Below are 21124 nucleotides of genomic sequence, written 5' to 3'. Positions count from 1 at the left end.
TACATCAAACAACTCACTGGCTTCTTCAACCATATTGTTATGAAGGTATCCAGCAATCATGGTGTTCCAAGAAACAAGATATAATAGAGTTGTATGTTACATTTGTGGATCGTATTTGAGAAGACTCTTATAGCCTCTTCAACTTTTCCCAGTTTACCCAAATGAATTATTTGCTGATTTTGGCTGAGGACAAGTTTTCTGATTGATCCTATTCTAAGCTTATATTTCATCGGATGAAATTAGGTTTTTCAAAAAATTATATAAAGGCTAAATGAGTGATAAATTCAGGTAGAGAACATGCCATTCAAGGACCACAAAGAGCTTTTGTCTATGTGCCTAATGATCTGACCTTCGATTTCCCTTCAATCAAACTTTTTTTTGAATTAAAATATTTCTTTGCTCTTCACAAAAAAAGTGTAATGCAATTTGGTCTTTAGGTGCTTAGAGAATGTCTTCAGAGAAAGACAAGAAATTTGAGGAGTTTGTGTATTAGATTTAATGCTTCAATTAAAGGGGGTTGCTGTTTACTGCTGCTATTATACCCACATTCAGATTTATATGTCAAAAACGAAAATCAAATTGCAAAAACATTCATATATAAGATGATGTATATATATGCGTATGCATCTAACATTATTAAGTTTTAAGGAAAGTACATGTATCTGGCAATTTTTTTGGTCAAATGTATCTGGCGATTTGAATAAGTTAATACAACAAGCTCCACCAACCAGTTCTTCCAAGTTCCAACCATCTATCACATTCAATACTCAAGTATCAAGATTGAAGAACTGGCCAAACCAAAGGTAAAACTGCATTGAGAAATTATTTCTTTTCCAAAACCTTTGGAATCATAATATGTGAGTGATGCGACCATGTAAAACATGTTTATATGTCCGTTTTAGCAAGAAAAATCACTGGTTTTTTAAGCATTGCAAGAGTTACAGATTCACATAAGATACAACCACTGGTTTTTTAAGCATTGCAAGAGTTACAGATTCACATAAGATACAACGCAGAGAACATCAAGATCAATGTAATACTAATAACAGCACTAATTTAGATGGAATCATGGAAACCAAAATAGCTCAATCTACATTGCCATAGTGATAACAATACAATCAAGCACCATGCAATGGAACCATTCAATTCTTAAGAAAAAATAAGCCCATTCAGCATCAAATATCCAAATGCTTGATCTCAAAAGCAAAACGATAGAAGCACTATGAAAAACACATAAAATTACCCTAAAATCTCCCTCTTCCTCTGAAACCACCACCCCGTCCACCACCTCTAGGAGGACCACCTCTCCCACCCCTTGGGCCACCCCTTCCACGAAATCCACCACCTCCACGGCCACCTCTGCCTCCACCACGTCCTCCGCCTCTACCGGCGCTTGCTGATCCCCTGCAACAATAATCAGCCAACCATGTTAACTTGAATGACACAAACCATTTCAATACCGTTCAAAGCCACCACAAAACAATAAATTCTTTGAGAAGATGGTTAAGCATTTATATTATCAACAATAATCATAGCTGGCTTTTTTTATGGCTCAGCATACTATTTCATGTAAGGAAGTAGCGCACATATCCAACAGCACACCGAATAATTGAATCGAGGAAACTTTAGTACAGCACACACAATACTCAGGGCAGAAGAAGCAGTTCACATATTTTTCACAGTCATAACAGGATAGTGCTAATACATGGATAGCAAACATGCACAGATAATAGACCAAGAAGGCCATCAACCTAGAATTTATTTGGAATTCACTGAAAACATGGATAGGATCCCGAAATGTTAAAAGCACAAATAAGTGAAATTAACAGGGTGACAATTAATGTTTAGCCAATCTCTATTATCATCTGCTTTTCAGGCACATTCATTTGTGTTTCTCCTATGAACAATTGTACAATACATGGACAGATTAAGATAGGTGCAGAGATGCAAAGAGAACATACTTTGGTTGTGGAAGAAATCTTGCAAGAGGCAAGAGCTTGCTCGGGTCAATATAAAACTTGTCACCCGCTGAATAAGAAGTAGCAACAATCCCTTCCATCATTTTAACTGAGAAGTACTGCATTTCACAAATGAAGCAGAAAATAAAATCACAACCAAATTCTACAACAAACAAAAAAACCTAGATACAAGTAACCAACATCTCAAAATGAGAATGAGAGATACTAACAGATTCATTGATGGGGCCAAATATTTCATCAACTTTCCCAATCTGAGTCATGTTCTGCAGATATATAGGAGCATTGAAATAGGGAATTTTCTCATTTGTAAGCTTCGTCACAGCATCTCCCTCACACGCATGCATAAACGTCGAGACCTCTGCATAAATCAAATCAAAGAATCACATTAAAAAACACACCCTATATAGTATGTTTGGTTTGGCAATTAACACCCATACTCACCTTTACCACTTCCATATGTTTGACATTACACATTAATCAATTTTCACAAACACAGATGACTTTACCAAAACCAACTTTTCATAAAACAACTCATCCTAAATAATACAAGCTTGCTTTCCCCAAATCACAAATTTTGAAAAAAAAAAATGAAAACATAATTTTTCTCATTTTTTTAACCAGCTTTACATAAAGCTGCATTCTTTCCTAACAAAATCTCAAAACCCAGAAACGAAATAACGTCATCAACAACAAACACCACAAAGCACAAAAGTTTTCAATCATCAAACTCTACAGATATCAGAAAATCTCGAAACGTTTCAAAATGAAAGAGATAACACACCTACGACTTCGGAGGGTGGCCCTTCATCACGGAACCCACGACCTCCGCCACCAAAACGACCTCCGCCGCCACCGAAACGACCTCCACCACGACCTCCGCCACCGAAACGACCACCGCCGTCCCGTCCACCTCTGAAACCGCCGCCGCGGCCACCTCCTCTTGGGGGTCTCATTGTTCGGCTATCGAAGAATGATGAGGTAGCTCGTTAGCTCCAACAATGGCTGCTACGACAGACAATGTTAGTGGGGTTTAAGGTTTTTTGATGTGATGAAATTAGGGTTTTGAAGAGTGGCGTGTTTGGGGGAAATTATTACTCTATTGTTTGGGCCGCTACTTGGTTTTCGTGGAACCAAACAGAGTATAGCCCATTTCAAAGTTGGGCTCTCCCAATTTATATATGGCAAGTTTTTTTATAAGCCAACAAATGCATTAATCAACGCATTTATGGGAGGAGCACTCAGGTCAAGTGAACATAGATAGAGCCATCCTAGAACTTTATCAGGATATCTACCATACTTCCAACCCCACAAACCTGAACCTTGATAATTGCCTCTCCCATGTCCCCTCTAAAGTGTATGCGGAATTCAATGAGAAACTAATGGAGCCAATACACGAAAAAGAGATCAAAGATGCAATGCACCACCTGGGAGGTATGAAAGCATCGGGTATTGATGGCATGAACAGACTCTTTTACCGGAAACAAAGGCCTACCATAAAAGATGATGTGATAGTCGTTGTCCAAAACTTCTTCAACATTGGCTCCATTCCAGATTCCATCGACGAAACCCTAGTGGTCCTAACACCTAAAGTTCCCAACTCAGAATCCTTGAATCAATATCGGTTCATCAGTTACGTGAACTTCAGCTACAAAATTATCACTCGCATTATTGTTACGGGGATGAAGCCTTTCATGGAGCAGTTGATTACTCCGCATCAGAGTGCCTTCGTGGGAGGTCGACAAATACAAGATAATCTCATAATCGTCCAAGAAGCTTTCCACAGGCTCAAAAGACCAGTCCTTGCAGTCGGGATAATGCAGCCATCAAGCTTGACCTCAACAAGGCTTTCGACAGAATTGAATTGGAATTTCTAAGGAGAGCACTCTTAGCCTTTGGATTTGCGGAAGCTTGGGTCCAGCTAATTATGAAGCTAGTGCAGGGAGTCTCTTATAGATTTAAATTAAATGGAGCTATAGGAGAAAAAATGATTCCCCGAAGAGGAATAAGGCAAGGAGATCCCCTATCTCCTTACCTTTCCATCATCTGCATGGATGTGTTATCTCGCATGCTCTCCAACAACCGATCCACTGGAGTTTTGCAAGGTATGTCCCTAACTCGTTCTTATCCACCTCTCACCCACCTATTCTTCACCGACGACGCCATCCTATTCACAAAGGCTTCCAACCAGAAATTCTTCCACCTTCAACAAATCATCAACACCTTCTCGGAAGCCTTCAGACAAAGAATCAATATTGCAAAGTCAGGGTTCATAGGAGGGAAATACCTAGCACTGCACAAGAAAACTGAGCTAGCAAATATCCTGAAATCCAAATTTAGGACAATCCAGACCTCTACTTGGGAATTCCAACAGAATGGGGCAGATCAAAAATCCAATCTCTAGCCTGGATCAAATGACATCTTCTCAACAAGATTCAAGGTTGGAAGATATTGCTTCTTTATCAAGCAGGCAAGGATGTACTTTTAAAATTGGCCCTCCAAGCAATTCCTACCTACTCCATGTCCCTCCTCAAATTACCCAAAGGCTTATGTGTTGACCTGTGTGCAAAGGTGGCTAACTTCTGGTGGAGAACAAAGCACGATAAGGGTATTCATTGGAGAAAGTGGGACATATTGACACTAAATAAGAGAGAAGGTGGGATGCGATTCAAGGACTTCCAACTCTTAAACCAGGCCCTCATCTCAAAACATGCATGGAGATTGACACAACAACTCAACTCTCTCTGGGCACAAATCCTAAATAGCATTTACTTTCCAAAATGCCAATTTCACCAAGCCAAAAAAGGTAGATCCTCCTCCTGGGCCTGGAACAACATCCTTCATGAAAGGGAAATCATTATAAGGGAAGGAAGATGGCTAGTTGGGAATGGCAAATCTATAAACATGCTCTCAAATAACTGGTTAGCTTCAGGGGAACCTCTGATCAATGATACTTTACCTGAAGGGACCATAGTAAATAGCATTCTGGATGAGGAAAATCACAAGCGGAACATCCCCAAAATCAGAGAAATCCTCCCCTATGTGGGCTTGGGAAAAATTCTGCAAACTCCAGTCAAAATATTAGAAGGCAAGGATGAGCTTATTTGGCCTCACAGGGAATCTGAGTATACATTATGAAGTGCGGGTATAGGCAAATCAAGAACAAATTTGTCTCAACCAACCACCCACAACCCCTCAACCTCCGCCCCTCCTCTAATCAGTCTTTGGAACACAATCTGGTATGCGACCTTACCTTAAAAAATCAAAGTGTTCCTCTGGAAACTCAACCAGAACGCAATAGCAGTTAAGGAGAACCTTTGGAGAAGGAAAAATTCAAGATAGCATATATGCTCAATCTGTGCCCGAGAGGAGGAATCCACTACCCATGCTTTTCTTCGTTGTGATTGGACAATAGTTGTTTAGTTTGGGATTCAGATGCACCTCACCCTTTCGATCCCAAGAGAAACCTCATTCACTTCCTAGCTAAATGACACCACAACAGGTTTCTCTAGTGCTCAAAATCCAGATCTCCCTCTAACTATCCTGGGCTACACACTCTGGGAGATCTGGAAGTCCATGAATGAATTCATTTTCAAAGGTACAAGGTTGTACCCTCTTACAACTCTAAGAAGAAGCCAACTAGCAGTCAACGAATTCCTTGATGCTCAGGCCAAGTCTACAGCAACAGAGAATAGTCCAACCCTGGAAAACAGAAACATTGTCTCCCAATGGAAGAAACCTCCAAAAGGCTACCTCAAAATAAACATAGATGCAACCTTTACAATACACAACAAAAGAACAACTCGTGCAATCGTAATCAGAGATGAAGTAGGATTATTCACAGGGGGATTAACAAGGAAAGTCTTTGCTCCTTCTGCTCTTGTAGTTGAGGCTTTAATTTTAAGAGATGATGTAGTGACTGCAAACAACATGAATTGGGAGAACATAGTTTTTGAATCAGACTATTTGAAACTCATCCAATCTTGCAGAGGATATCTACAACTAGGAGAGATAAAGCATATCACACAGGACATCCAAAACTGGATCATGCAAATAGAAATTGGAGCTTCAATTGAACTAGCAGGTTGTGCAACCAAACAGCACACTATGTAGTCGAAATGAGCCACCGGGGAAGCCTTCCACCAAAATGGATATGGATCCAACCCCTGCAGCTCTCTAGAGACCTCTCCAAAGATAGATCTTCCACCACTACGGATCCTTAACACAACCAAGCAGAAGCAAGAACAACTACATACCCTCAATAAGAGCAAACTAGTCATCCCACTACAAGGCAACAAGGCCATACAAACAACCATTCTATCTTAATTGGAATTTTTCCTTATCTTCTGGTTCGAGACACTCCTAAAGGGGCAAAGGCTTTCCTTGAATGTAGGCCGGAATTACTTTTTGTCATGGTGATTCCTCTGATATAGAGACAAATGGGACTATTCACGAAACTAGGTGAGTGTGACTTTTTTATTTAATGTTTGTTATTATCTATCGAAAAAAACTATCAAACTGAGTGCATTAGTTCAAAAAAGATGGGAGGATTAGGATTTCAAATTGTCACTTCCTTCAACAAGGCTCCTTGTAAGGCCCAAGTTTTTAAGCTCAGGAAAAATGGAAGAGATTTCCATTTACGACTAGGCTTAATATATCGTGAAGGAAAACCTGAACAAGAGTTCATCAAATGAAATAAATCTATGAAGGAGAAAGTTCAGGAAAAGTCTAAGGATTGTACCAAAATCGATAAAAGTTATAGCACGATCGTTACACGCTTAAACCTAGGTCAGAAACCCTAGTAAATAGCTAGTTTTCACTTATAGGCACGATGGAAGTTAATTCCAAAAATCTTCAGAGGAATGTTAGAACTTCTCTTATTCCATATATAACAATCGTTTCGAGGCGAAACTCTAGGATCTACGAACGTCCGATTCCAATCATCGGAAGTTTGCCGAAACCGAAACCCTGGTATTTCAAAACCCTAGAATCACCCGACAATGAAGACTTTTTCTATTCAGAGCATCAAATGAAGATTCTACACGCTTACACCCATTTCTCTTGATGATTTCAATCTTTCTTCAGAAGGAAGCTTTCTATTCCGACATTTGATGCAAAAAGCAACTTATCGGGTAAAATAGTTTTATACCGATTGTGCATTAGTTGCCAAAAATACAAGGAGACCTCATTTTAGTTTTGGAATTCTTTCGCCAAAACATATCTTAGAATTCATGGAGAATGACGCCAGAAAAATCAGATTCGCGAAACTTTCATTTTGCCGCGTTTTGCCAACCTCTATATATAGCCAAGAAAGGAAGAAAAACACAAAATTTCCACCACTTTCTCTCCACAAACCCGCGAGTTCATCCAAGGAGGAAGGAAGAAGAGTTTTTGTTCAATCCTTGCTTGATTGTCGATCAATCAGTTGCTGCTTCAAGGTTTCGAGGTATAGTCGCTAATCCTTACCTCTGATCGCTTTTTCCATAGCTTTTCTGTAGACTTTTCTGAGCTGATAGTTTTGAGGTTTTTGCAAAACTATCCTGAATATTTCATTTCTGATTCTAAACCTCTTCCTTATGTGCCCAAGATCACTTCTGCCGGATTAGATTTTCCGTTATGTCGCCGGATTTCCGCCGGAATCAATTTTAGCCTTAAATACCCATTTTTGGAGTTTTTGGAGTAAAGCTTCAACCTTTAGGCTGAAAACTATCGCCTTAGCTTAGTGCTAGTAGGATTAGTTGTCATAAACGTCGTTAGTAACGTCCCTGTCAAAGTTGCTTTTTGGGATTTCAGTTTTGAAATTCTAAGTTAAAAATCATGACCAAAATACCCCTGCGACAGTTTTTGATCCAATAATTTTTCCGAGTTTAGAATACCCTTACTTACGGCTAATGATAGCATAGGAACCAAGTTTGATCGAAGAAAAATCGAGCCCCATAATTAGCCAAAGTGGCCGAGCCCTATTAGGGGGGAGGAGGAAAATTTCCTTTTCCGAAAACTTGTCCTTTCGCGCTAGATTATCGTACCTCGGAGTATGTAATACTTCGTGTAACCTTAGTAAGTATCGATAGCCTAGTTTTCGATAGATTCTAATAGTAATTTTGTGGTTTTGCTCTAAAGGTGATTTCGAGAAATTCCCAGAGGAGCAAGGCGTTGGTTGTGAGGAAGAGTTTGAAGTTCATCCTGGAGAATCTACAGGTGAGGGAACCTCACTGAATCTCTAGTTAATGCTTAGGGTCGATGCTTTCGACATTGTTTACTGTTTATGCACTTGTTTGTGTTTGATTGGAAAAATGTTTTCTGAGGCTTCGACTGACAATGTAGATGATGCATCTACTACTATGTTTTTTGAGATTGACTTACATGCTATGTGCTATGTGGGTAATCTAGGATGTGTGGTGCATGCTTATATGCTAAGTGTTATGTGATTATTGCTTAATATGTTGATATATGACATGTTGATTGATTGTGCTGAGTTATTTATGCTTTTGCAATGAAATCTGAGTTTCTGAAAAGTGAGAATAGCGGGCAGGTCATGCCGATTTAATTTTGAGAGTTTTGAGAAAGTATGATAGGACGAATGAGATTCGGGCCTTGTTATGATGTTTATGGATCGAGACATTCTCTGGAGTCATTTGGGGATTAGGAGATCCCGAGAACTTATAGGATTTGCGATAAGACTAAAAAGGATATTATCTTGAAAAGAAAACTCATAAGACATTAAACAACCTCTAAAATCTTCAAATAATGATAACAAACTCGAAAGGAAGCTTCGGATGCAAATCTTAGTTTTGGAAAACGAGAAGTGTCGTCGAATCCAAGTGTTGAGTATGTTGTTGTTGTTGTGCTGTTGGAGCAGCGTTTGTTGTTGTGCTGTTGGAGCAGCTATGTGTTGTTGGGCTATCCTGGGGATAAGTCCGGGAAACCGTTGGTTTCCGAGAGTGTGATACTCTGTGCTCGTTGAGCAGTTGTGACCATCGGATTGAGATGAGTCGGATGATTTGGAGATCATCATGAGTTATGTGTTGTTGAGAAGAGTGTCTTTTGTCGCGGAATCGACTTTACCTTAGGGTAAGCTTTTAGAGACATTAATTTAGCTAGAACACGTGGCGACGTGTCGAGTGAGATCCGGAGACGTTGTTTGGCTAATCACTGCATTGCATGCACACATTAAGTGGTTTAAACACGGCGAGATACCGGACCACGGCGGATTCCAAAATGGTTATAAGACCGGGATTTCCGCGTAAGAGCGCTGCTAGGTGACTCTTAGTAGCAGACCGAATGGCAGGCCTTCGGGTTTTATGCTGATCTGACTACCGATGTTGTTGGAGTAAGAGGCACGCGGGCCGAAATGGTCCCACCGTGGCTGGTGCTAGGGCTGATCCGTTGATGTCCATCCGTTCCGGAATGCATATTGGTTGACTGGGTTAACCTGCATTGCATATCATGCAACATGCATACTAATTTAGTTGTCGAATGTGATTGTTATTTGTTAATCCTATTTGGAACATGTTAAGTGTTTTTATTGTCATTTATGCTCATTATGAAATATGCAACCCTAGGATGTTATCCCTAGTTATAAGCCTAAGTGGCTATTCTATTATCTGTATCTATCGGTGCTATTATTTACTTAATTCTTTGGAGTTGACCCTCGCGTCTTCTGTGTGTGCTTTGGCGGACAAACGCCCTTTGTCAGATGTCCATGGCGGACTAGATCATGATGGTTCACCCTTCGGGGGGGACTAGAGTTGAGATGCTGGAACAGGAGCGCATCGCGGTAGCGAGAGGAGGACGGATGGTGTGCATAGACTAGGTCGTTCTGGATTTTGAATTCGGACGACGATCATGCTAGCATGTAGGTTTTAGTGCTGGTGTGAGCTCCTCGAGATGGGATTAGTGTAGGAGTAGAGTCTTAGCCCTGAACATCATTGTTTTCTTTGGGGACAGGGTAGTTTCCCCCACCTATAGTTTTTTGTGTGGTTTCCTTACGGGAATCACAGAGAGTTGGTTGGACTTAGGAGGTCTTATTTTCAGACCATTGGGTCAACTTATTCTCAATTTTGAGGGATAGTGTTGCGGACACTTCACCTTTTTATTTGGTTTGTACATATTGCCTACGGGCGTTACAGTTTTCTTTCCGTCACTGGAGGTTACTCGTGACGAGGTTGCTATCTACAGCGGGGGATGTTATATATATTGTATATTAGTTCTGTTTATCGTTATTGTTGAGTTTTATTTATTTCATGTCTTAGTTATTATCAAAAAAAAAATATTCACGTTTTTCCGCATTAAGTTTACTTTTGTTACTAAAGTGACGCCACCGAAATCGGGGTGTTACACTCCTCTGGTGGAACAATGGTGGAGGATCTCTACTAATTGGTACTCTCTTTTATCTAGGACTCTCAAGCCGCGTTACTTTAGCTGCTTTGATAAGCCAATCATAAGGAAATGGTTCAAACCAAGTTATACCTGAAGTAGCATGGCCAGGGTCACCTGAGGGAGGAATCGACTCTTCATGTTTTGGTTAAGTATCGTTGTGAAGGTGTGGTTAGCATCATCTATGGCTCTGCGAATTTCTCATGGAAAATTCCAAAAGTTCGAGGACGGGCTCTCCAAAATTTTACAAGCGCCTTCGAAGTACCAATAGGGTTATGTCTTTGATCTTTTATGGGCCATTTAGGGCTGAGCAACGGTCGGGTTCGGGCAGTTTCGGGCCAAAAAATCGAAAACCGAACTTAACTGAGATGAAGAAATCCTAAACCATCTCCGACCGATTAATGTTTCGGTTTCGTCGGGCTCGGTTAATACGGGTGAACGGGTGCGTCGGGCGAGTTCAAGCGGTTTAAACTTTTGTAGAAAAAACTGAGTTTGTTAGAGCCCAGACAAGGAGAAGTGGAGGACGGGACGATGCCACGACTGGGGGACTCTAACCAATAACCAGATTTGGTGTATAGCCCAGCCAGGGTCAGAGAAGGCCGCGTGGGGATTGGCGAAGGTGAGGAGAGAGGTTGGCGGAGGAAGAGGCGGTTAAGGTGGTGGTTTCGGAGGTGGGGCAAAGCTTTGCTATGGAGGTCTTCGACCGAATCATCAAGCCATGGGTAGCGTTGGGTAGACGAGAGTGAGAGGATAAAGTATTGCACATCTGGGAGTAGTTTTACGTTCACTGGTATTTTAGTTTGAGTTATTAGTGAGGGGTGATGCGGTGTTTCATGTCAAATATACTTAGAAATTTTCATAAAACTTTTAACTCTTCCCAATAAAAAAGTAGTATAAAAATTAATAAAGATTGACATCCTTTTCAATAGAGAATACTTAGTTGTAACATCTGTACAAAACTACAAATTAAGAAATGTATAAAATAATGGTGATAAGACAAATCCTTTATTGATGTCTTGATAGACTTGAGGCTCTGCAAAGCAGACATTGCGTGTCTCGAAATACTGCCATGGTCAGAAAATTTGAATTGAGGAAAGACATAAAGCATGATATACAAATATAAAATTCATTCAAGGCATATTCGGTCGGTTTTGGGTACCGACGGGCCAATTTCAATGAAACCGAAACCGACCGAATTTATCCTTAACAAACCGAAAATTGCCACCCGATTACCCGATTGACCGCCCCAAACCGCCCGAGATCATTTTTTTCTCACTCGGATAGCCCGGGTTCGGGCGGATCCGGGTTTTATGCTCAGCCCTAGGGCCATTTGTAGAAGAAGATATACTTGAACTTTTCAATAGCTTTGGATCCCTCTATAGGTGACCCTACAGTAGGCGTTGGTTATGCCGCAAACCAATTTTTGTCCCAAAAGAACGAATGTCAAGAAAGTTGTTGTTCCAAGAAATCAATCCCCGACGGATACTTAGAATGGTCATTCAAAATGCAGCTAGAGAGTGCTTTGCTACGACAACAGGCTTCAGATCACAAGGTTTGGATAAAATTTTCGAAGGCTTGTGCTCTCAGAAGTGGACTCCATCTATTAAGTTGACTAGAGGTATGTTCGCAACTAATGTGATTTTTGAGGTAGATTGCCATGTGCAGGCTCATAGATGGGGCTCACTAGTCACTACACAAGAACTCAGATATGGATGCTCTTATAGGAACTGATGCTCTCTTATATGACTACTTGATGTTGATGGAGTGTTCAAATGATTATTTTCCTTTCCACTAGTTTTTACACAAATGTCTTATAAAAAGGTTGCCGATGTTTTAGCAAAGAGGGCTGGCTATTCATGAGCGTATGCGAATTGAGAATCCTCAAGAGATCCAGGCAAAATATTGGGGGCAGATGCCAACCATGTTCAGTTCGAATGAAATTGCTCATCTTAACTTCCAAAAAAAATGAATGCAAAACTTGATATGATAAAAATATGGTAACAATCAAACTAAAAGGCCTTTGAGAAAACCCTCCATCGAATGAAATTTAAATCCTGACCTCCCACTAGTCCAGGACTTCGAATAAATTAGTCTTCAAATCTAGAAATCATCATATCTTAAAATTCGTTGTTTTATGTTTATGATGTTGGTAAAATTTTATATCATTACATACAAAATCGCAAATTGTTAAAGCACAACCATGATACATGGCCAAAATAGCCAGCCCAGGTAACAAGTTAATGCCCACCAAATCATTGCTACCATTGGCTGGGGTTGGTAGGGGAACATGCTCTCACACAGCATAGCTCACACCTGTTTCTCCATTACCCTTCTCATTTTTATACAATTATAACAAAACTCTTATATGAGAGGGATTTTCCTCAGTGACTGGGTCTGGGGGCAAAACCAAACCCACCTATTCCAAATCACGGAAATCCTCTCATCTTTCTAATTTTGCCTCTTTCTTCAGAGGATATAGCAAATGTTCACTGCGGAAGCTAGCAAACAGTTCGCCCATAACATATTGAGGCAATATAGAGGTTTTTCGACCATTTCTCCTGCAAATCCATCAAATTAGAGATTAATACCATGAAAAGAAAAGAAAAACGGGAGAAACAACAGCAGTGCGCAGCCAAAACTCATGTTACATTTTAGTTATGTTTCATTTTGGCATTTAGAATGAGTTTGAATTACAAAAATATTAATTAATTTTTCGTTTTCAAGGTGTGACCTGATCATTCTCAACCACAAGCTATCATACTCATCCATATCCTCAGTTAAGTCTACTTAACATATAATCACAGAAGATGGGGTAAAAAATACCATCAAGTTAGATGTTATTATGTTTATAGGTTAACTTATGAGGGGAAAATGAGAAAGAAAATAGCAGTTGGCCAGGGGCACGCCACAGAACAGAGGACTGTCAGGATTTTTCAAATTCCTTTTGGCAGACAAGTAGAATATTAAATCATAGTAATTAAGGATTTTCAATTCCTTATTAAGGTATGATAGATAGTTCTCAATCACAAACCTATCAGTACTCACCAAATCTTCAGTTAGGATGGCCTAATTATTATATTAAAAAGTAAAAAACCAAAACAAGGGTTCCTAACACTAGCACGCATACTAAAACTACGTATAGCCCAAAATGTAGTAGGACACAAGAAATGCAAATACCTTTACATGGGTACTGGGGAAAGCAGATGTACGCAGAGTCTCTTGAGTTTCATCAAGCAATTTGCGTTTAGGTATGCTCAGAATGAAGGCTGCCTGGTCATTAGTAGCAGCCATAGAAGTAATTCGGTAACCATTCTCCCACCGTCGATGAATTCCTTCACTTGGGTATAAAAAGTCAAGCTCCACAACCTTGCATCATCAAATGAAAAGCATGCATGTTCAACAATGGAGGTCATATTTAAAGAATCATAAATGACCAGAACTCAAGAAAATAACGCACCTGATCAGAGAACCCAGCATTCCTAGACATAACAACACCCCAGCGAGTGCCAGCAGTAGTCATGGAGGTAACATGGAATCCTTCTTTCCACTTCTTGTTTATCCATTTGAAGGGAAATGATTCGCTTACTTTGTAGGACTGCTGTGTGTAAGGAGTTCCTACAAGGCAAGGATAATAACATGAGTTAATAAACAGCAGCTCAGCAAGCTATATATATCGAAGAAAGTTAATGTTTCTTTCATTCCAGATGTTAAAGGAAACACATAAGAAACTCTACTGATAAAATAATTCAAAAGTTTCTTTTGTCATCACCTATAACTAGGTAGTTTGCAAGGAAATGTTGTCTCATAGGATGATGCCAAGACTAGCCTAGAAATTCACCAATCTAAGAAAGAATTTGGTAGATAAAATTGAACAGAACAGAATAAAACATATGTTCTGTCCATATATGATGCATAGTAACAGTAGAATGGGAAACTCGCATATGTTGGTTCTGGTTCCACCTAAGAGGATAGAAGTGAACCAAAGCAAACTAAACAAAACAGGTCATTCACTTCGGTTCTACCTACATGCAAAATGCAACCCAATTATTATGTCCCAGTTGAGAAGCATATATATGGGAAGAACAGAATGAGCATGCCATGGAGAGAATCACTTCCAGTGTATTTGGTGAAGTTTTGAAAGTGGTTAGCACACTTTCCAATGCATATTTTTCCAAAGCAACACATAAGTCTCATATACAAAAAGGACTTTTACTTTTAAGTTTTAACATAACTTCAATACAAACACACACTTCATCTTTTAAAATGCTTTATAATTCCACAAAAACCTATACAAGATTAAGTTTAAATTGGTATTAAAAATGACTAACTCTTGCATCTATGCTGTGCAGTTATGCGGTCTCGGTCAATGGCATGGCAACCATAATGTGAACAAAAAACATCATAATTTTTTTTTAAAATAGGAAAGAAAAAGTATTTATCAATCAAGAATGAATAGCAAAGGGGATGGTCACAATGATGGCATGGTATAATAAAGCCCTTTCTATGTAAGTAAATAGTATATAAAAATGGCATAAAATATTTGAAAAGAGGAGTGGAGTAGGTCATAAAACTAAACATTATAAAAGAGTGTAATGGTGAAACCTTTGGACATGACAACCAAGGAACTTCCGTTCACTGCACCAGCTATTGAACTGATATAGAAATTTTTCTCCCATTGCTCCATAATCCAATCCTAAAAATAATAAACAAATAAACAGCCATACATCAATTATTCCACTCCACATTGGCTCCATAGAAAATGAAATATATAAATCAGAGAGTAAAGAAAGCCTACCTTATGTAGAAAGGCTGGCGATAACTCATAAACCTGTGCGGAAAAACCTGTCCCGGCATCCATGATCAGGGCCCACAAATTCGCTGAAGATGCCACACAGCTTATGTACAAGCCATCAACAATACCCTTGTCTACATGCTGCCGGAGCCTATTGTCCGCAACATTATAGTGATATCTGCAACCAAATAAAATGTTATTTAAGACCAAGCAATAAACACTAGTTTCTAAATAAATAAGCTAATGCATATAGTGGGCAATGTGTATACTCCTTTAAAACAACTCCTGCACTAGTAATTACAAAGGATTACTGCATTGTTTAGAACTACTTTTGACAAGAACAGTCACAGGATAAGTCCAACTATATAAACACATTTGAGACAGACCAGAATCTATAAATAGCTGATCAGGTACATCAATTGAACAAGTTTGAAAATCAGCAATCTCATTATAAGTGCCATTAAAACTGATTTATACAAGTAACAGAATCATATATACACATAATGATGAAATTCTGGGACAAACATTTTGAAGCTATCAGTTACAAAATCTCCATCCTTATCCTTTCTCAAAAAGAACTATTCAATCAAAGCATCATTCACCCACTCTGACACTAAAGCAAGAATATTTCTACTGTGCAGAACATAATCATCCAAGACCATGCCATATTGAAGAGGATATGTTAATTACCTCTGCTTCATGGGACGGCGTGCATTATACACTGATATCCATTGAGTAGCAGGACTCCCCAATCTCACTTTCTTCTTAGGCTGCTCATCTTCTTCCAGATTTATAAGCATCCTTCCTCGCTTTTGACCGACCTATTTACAGAAAGAGTTTTTATTCATTTCAGATAACCAACAAAATCAATAAAAATAACGAGACATTAATAACTTAAAATAAATATGCAAAACCAATTAAATCAACCTTTAAAGCTCCATCAATTCTAATAGGTCTCAATGGAGTGCATGGTTCAATCAAGCTGTCAAAAATTGATATAAGCTTGGAATAATTTGGCTCTTCATCAAATCTCATGTTAGTGACTGCTTCTAAGAAATGCTTAAATGGAGCGGGACAAAAGCAGCACATCAACTCTGGAGAAGTGGACATCTTTTTCTTACAAACAAGAAAACTTTTGTTGTCGCCCTGTAGATTGGGGGGGTGGGGGGAAGAGAAAAATTACATCACGCAAAATGAAACCTTTGAAAAGCAAGAACCTTTACATAAAGAGATACTGCAAAACGGACCTGATAACCCTGCCATGGTAATCTCCCTTTTATGAGAAATATTAGCGTGTATGCCAGTGACTCAAGATCATCCCTTCGACTTCCAGTCCTACCTAAATGAGCATGTACACTAGCATACCTTATTGTTCCCCTGCACAGAAGGCATGTTATTAATGTGTAAAAACAAAAAATGGTCATTATTAGTACACATGACGTTTACAAACCTGAATATATCGGGTCTCTGATCATATTCAACATGTTGACCAGTTGACGCATCCTTCCATTTAGAAGCTGAAGACAATGCAAGGTATGGAAATTAATGCACTACAATATATCATGTAACTCCAATTAACGTGTGGTGAGGTAGACCAATAACTCAAAGCAGTGTTGTTAATCACGGATCGTGATGAATAGTGAAAAGCCAAAAATCCGCTATTTCAGGCCTTCAAAGCAGAAAATAGCTCCGTAGCGTGAGCCCTCAGAGCGCTACGCTATAACCGCTATTTGACAACACTGACTCAAAGTAAAAGCAACAATAACCGGTTTTAAAGGACAACATACCCAAGCCAAGATCAATAAGATATAACTTCTTCTCATCAGCCGATCCAGGTTGACCAAGCAAAAAGTTTTCTGGTTTTACATCTCCGTGCACAAACCTGATTCAATGATATGAATTTCATTCATTAAAGGCAATCAATCATAACTTTCTCAAAATAAATGGGAACATCACAATTGACGGGACTGAATTTTATTCAATGGAATTACCCTTTCAAATGGAGCTTCTCAAGAATTGATATTGCTTCCACAGCAATGCACGCAACCATACTTGGCGACATCCTGCCCAAATAATAAGAAGTTAATGGAGCCAAATTGGAATAGCAAGAAGATAAATGAAAGGTGAATCCAAATCTTACGACTGGCCAAGATTATTCCACATATCCCAAAGACTGGGCCCAAGCATGTCCATGACCTGTAATAAATAAAAAATTGTTAGACAACAAAGAGCAAGTCATCATATCAGGATATAGGAACTACAACCCATATCTCACCAAAATATAGAAATCTCCTTGTCGACCCTTGTAATGAACCCAGGGAATGCCATAGCAACCATTCAGAGTACTTAGGAATGACAAAAATACAAAAGTGAGAATTAGATGATAAAATTAAAATGCTTAGAAGCTTAAAAAAATGTATTCTTGGTTAGACAAGGGACTGATTACTCACCTGTAGACTTGCCACTCATAAGGAGGCCCATAATTACAACCTTTACTATTTCTATGCTCAAACTTGAGTGCAACCTGTAAACAGAGTCAAAATCAGTGTTGTTAATCGCGGAAAGCCAAAAATCCGCTATTTTAAGCCCTCATAGCGGAAAATAGCGGACAACAGCGGAAAATAGCGATGAGCCCCCAGAGCACTACGCTAGAGCGCTGCTAGAACCGCTATTTGACAACACTGGTCAAAATAAGAAAAATTAATGCATCATTCCATATAGCGTCATTAATATTTCATTCAACCCATAAATAGAGATTGAATTTGAGTAATACCTCAATTGCGTCAGGACCAGTTCGATCAGTCGAACCGCCGCTAACCCTTCTGCCAACATAAACTTGACCAAAACCACCCTTACCCAACTTCTTTTCTATCTTATATACAGGAGAGTTACCAACTTGAACCTGCACCAATTAGAGTATTAACCTATAATTAGATACTGCCAAATATATATAAACTGCAATGCAGTCTAGAAAATACATGGAATGAGCCAAAACTGAACAACATTTTAAAAATACGAAGAAAAAAAAATCAAAATCACCATCACATGTCAAATTTCCAGAGCAGCCTACTAATATCAAGTCCGACACATCAATGAAAAACTGTAACGCTGACGAAACGCATTAAATGGCATTAACTACTAGACCAAGCCCCAGCGTATCAAAAAACTAAAGAAGATTGCAGTCATGATTATTGCTACCAAAACTAGTAACATCACGTGATGAAACCAAACACAATAATACTTGGAACGGCACTTATAATATCCATGAGAAGCAACATGCAATACGGAATATACCCTCTCAGGGACTGGGGCTGTGCTTGCTTCTTCTTCGGCTGCCACCACCTTCTCTCCACTTCCACCCTCCATAGCAATATTATTATTGGCCACAACTTCTACGTTATTGTAACCGGGTTCCGGAACCCCTAAAGCAACAGGTTCTGGAAGGAATTCACAAGGTTCAGGATCTAGATCAACCAATCTTGCTCCGCGGCCTCTACCAGCTGCAGTTCGCCTTGTTGGTACAGCTGGTGAAGGCCCTTTACCTACAGCTGTGGCATTACCGCCTCTTCCTCTACCACCTCCAACTCTCCTCCTAGTCGTCCTGTTTTGAGCAGGCTGTGCCCAATTCTCTCCTTGATCAGCAGGTAGTGGACCGGTCTGAAGATCTCCAAGCCGCTTCGACCTTCTAGCTCCACTCCTCAACTCTGGCATCCTCTCCCCATTCAAATCATAGCCCACTTAAACAAACCCCGAAAACGGCAAAAATCATCTGCAACGAAAAAACCAAAATCAAATAAACAAATGAGTTCAAAGCACTAATTGAGAAACATCGTCAGCAACCAGAGCCAAAACTCCATATCATCATCGTAAAAGCAGGTTCAAAAATATCTATGGAGCTAGCTAGCCCCAGTTTGCAGTCACTCGGATATCAACACAAAGAAAGTAGCATTGCGAAAAAGCAGTAGATATACCAAGTAAAAGGATTCTACTTTCAGCAAAATATACTCCACCACCACACAACCAAAAGAATGTACCTAAAAGCATAAAAGGAAAATCCATCACTTTCCATATCCAAATTTAACACACACTCCTTACATCATCATTGTCGGTCAAAACAGTTCAAAACATTCAACACAACACCAAACAATCAAAAATTACAAAAACTACCTAATCTTTCATCACCAAAACAAGAGCACGAAATATCCAACCTGCAAATTTCATCGATTGTATCAACCAAACCAACAGCTAAACCAACCAAAAAATAAAACAGATTGAACACTGAACAAAGAACACCAACCAAACTCCAATCCGATCATCCAGAAAAAACCAAAAACATGTAAACAAACATGATCAAGCTCGGTTATAGGCAACAACAATCACAAAAACGATCAACAAAAAATAAATCAAAAAATAAAAAATAAAATAACAGGCACAGAGACCAAAAAAACTCACAGATCGATGAAGCTCGGTGGTGAAAGAGGAGGATCGGGATGCGAATCGCGAAGGGGAAGGAAACGGAGAGCGATCGAAGTGAGGATCGAAGAGTGAAATCGCGAGAGAAATGCGAAATGCTGGAAGGTTGTTGTTGTTGGTTGTTGTTGCAGTGAGAGCAAACACAAGCTACGGTTAGAAAAGCATCATCATCATGAACATCGATGAAGAGTTGTATCTAGGGTTTGAAAGAAGAAGATGAAGATGAAGAAGATGAAGATGAAGATGAAGAAGAAGAAGAACGGTTTGCGAGGAGAGGAGTATATTAGGTGAATGGAAGAAGATATGGGGTTACCCTCTTTATGGTTTTTGTTATCTTCGCTTCTTCTCTTTTCATTTCTTTCTTTTTCTCTCTCACTATTATTTTGTTTTTTTGAATGTGGTAATGGTAATGGTAATGGTAATGGTAATGGTAATGCTGAGTTTTATTTTGTGTACGTGTGTATTTTCTTTGCTTTCTCTCTATCTTATGCTATTTTTTATACGCACCATGCAAATGTAGTGCTGGCTTCGTAATAACCAAAAGGATATTTTATGATTTTTTTAATTTAATTTTATGTTGTTTTCCTACACCGAACTTGTTTTCACTAATGTCCTTTTTTTATTTATGGGTTAAGAAACAATAATAATAATCAGAATAATTTTCTTTTATTCTTTTTCGCGTGACTTTTTATGTATGTCCTTGCAAGCTGAAAAGCCGATTGGGGAGCATCACAATGTCTTGTCTTTGATGTAATTATGTTAGGTTAGGGTTTAGTAAAGCAAACGTGTTATAAAATAGTGTTTTTTCAATTTATGTTAAATGTAATGTAGTGAAATCAAAAAAAAAGTAGTGAATTCTAATTTCTTCACATGTGTTTGGTTAAGTTGAAAGTGATCAAGTAGTTGTAGTGTGTTTTCCTATGCGCATTTTTTCAAAGTAGCAAATATGTCTTGTTAGGAAAAAAGACTTTCACGGTAGATAAATGCAGATACGTGAAATCACGTTTGCGTTAACTTTGACGTCAAACTAAACATGTACTTAGCTTTTTTTTCAAAATTTTAACTTTAGGCAATTAATTTACACTCAATATTCAATAATATAGTATATTTTAATTATATTTATATGCATATATACGTTAAATGTGTGAGATTTGAAGAATATTTGTGAAGAAAAATATATAAATATAAAATCTCACATAACAATGTTGTGTGATATGAGATAAACTGTTTTCCCTTAAAACTCTGATTAAAAAAAAATAGCCTTGTTATTTGGCATGAGAAAATCGTGCAAGAAAACTTATGGAAAGTAGTCTTGATATATTGATAATATTATAAAGCTGGAATTGCTAAGAATACATGGAGGATTTGTTTGCTATTTGGATTTTGATGAGCAATTATAACTCATTACGATGTTGTAGAGTTTGTCTTTGAAAAAAAAAGGGTGAGAAGTTAGAAAAATCGATGTACAAGATTTTCTTTGACAGATTTGCGATTGGATCTCATCCTT

General features: G+C 38.8%; 2 protein-coding genes across 4 annotated transcripts; both read right to left on the bottom strand.

The window, feature by feature from the left end:
• Positions 1-951: 951 nt before the first annotated feature.
• Positions 952-3040, bottom strand: LOC130729874 (putative H/ACA ribonucleoprotein complex subunit 1-like protein 1). The gene is made up of 4 exons (XM_057581721.1): positions 2761-3040; positions 2189-2337; positions 1962-2077; positions 952-1404 (listed from the first exon to the last, which is right to left on the bottom strand). Exons 1-4 carry the CDS (start codon positions 2930-2932, stop codon positions 1245-1247), a joined length of 597 nt encoding a protein of 198 aa, XP_057437704.1. The 5' UTR covers positions 2933-3040; the 3' UTR covers positions 952-1244.
• Positions 3041-12439: 9399 nt separating this feature from the next.
• On the bottom strand, positions 12440-20011 carry LOC130729872 (casein kinase 1-like protein HD16). Of its 3 annotated transcripts, XM_057581716.1 has the most exons (19): positions 19597-20011; positions 19312-19352; positions 19116-19178; positions 18439-18913; positions 17918-18046; positions 17595-17668; positions 17420-17489; positions 17285-17340; positions 17136-17207; positions 16932-17026; positions 16595-16661; positions 16392-16521; positions 16072-16290; positions 15835-15965; positions 15148-15322; positions 14955-15045; positions 13810-13967; positions 13530-13718; positions 12440-12910 (listed from the first exon to the last, which is right to left on the bottom strand). In XM_057581716.1, exons 4-19 carry the CDS (start codon positions 18853-18855, stop codon positions 12851-12853), a joined length of 2133 nt encoding a protein of 710 aa, XP_057437699.1. In that variant the 5' UTR covers positions 18856-18913; positions 19116-19178; positions 19312-19352; positions 19597-20011; the 3' UTR covers positions 12440-12850. The 3 variants fall into 3 exon arrangements, with proteins under 3 accessions (XP_057437699.1, XP_057437698.1, XP_057437697.1); XM_057581715.1 differs by lacking the exon at positions 19312-19352; XM_057581714.1 differs by lacking the exons at positions 19116-19178; positions 19312-19352 and having other exon boundaries at positions 19597-20010.
• Positions 20012-21124: the final 1113 nt, after the last annotated feature.

This window comes from Lotus japonicus, chromosome 1 (genome assembly GCF_012489685.1).
Source record: "Lotus japonicus ecotype B-129 chromosome 1, LjGifu_v1.2".
NCBI lineage: Eukaryota > Viridiplantae > Streptophyta > Magnoliopsida > Fabales > Fabaceae > Lotus > Lotus japonicus.
The sequence above is the reverse complement of the archived record's forward strand: the minus strand, read 5'-3'. Positions and strand labels throughout refer to the sequence as shown.

Bases quoted from the DNA above. Each gene is read 5' to 3' on its own strand.
- LOC130729872 (XM_057581716.1), bottom strand. From the start codon at position 18,855: ATGCCAGAGTTGAGGAGTGGAGCTAGAAGGTCGAAGCGGCTTGGAGAT. The intron at 15,046-15,147 runs GTAGGCTTTCTT...TATTATTTTTAG, and splicing joins CGCCAGCCTTTCTACATAAG to GATTGGATTATGGAGCAATG. The intron at 13,719-13,809 runs GTGCGTTATTTT...TGATGATGCAAG, and splicing joins ATGCTGGGTTCTCTGATCAG to GTTGTGGAGCTTGACTTTTT.
- LOC130729874 (XM_057581721.1), bottom strand. From the start codon at position 2,932: ATGAGACCCCCAAGAGGAGGTGGCCGCGGCGGCGGTTTCAGAGGTGGA. The intron at 2,078-2,188 runs GTTAGTATCTCT...TGTGAAATGCAG, and splicing joins TTGGCCCCATCAATGAATCT to TACTTCTCAGTTAAAATGAT. The intron at 1,405-1,961 runs GTATGTTCTCTT...TTATTGTTGCAG, and splicing joins AGATTTCTTCCACAACCAAA to GGGATCAGCAAGCGCCGGTA.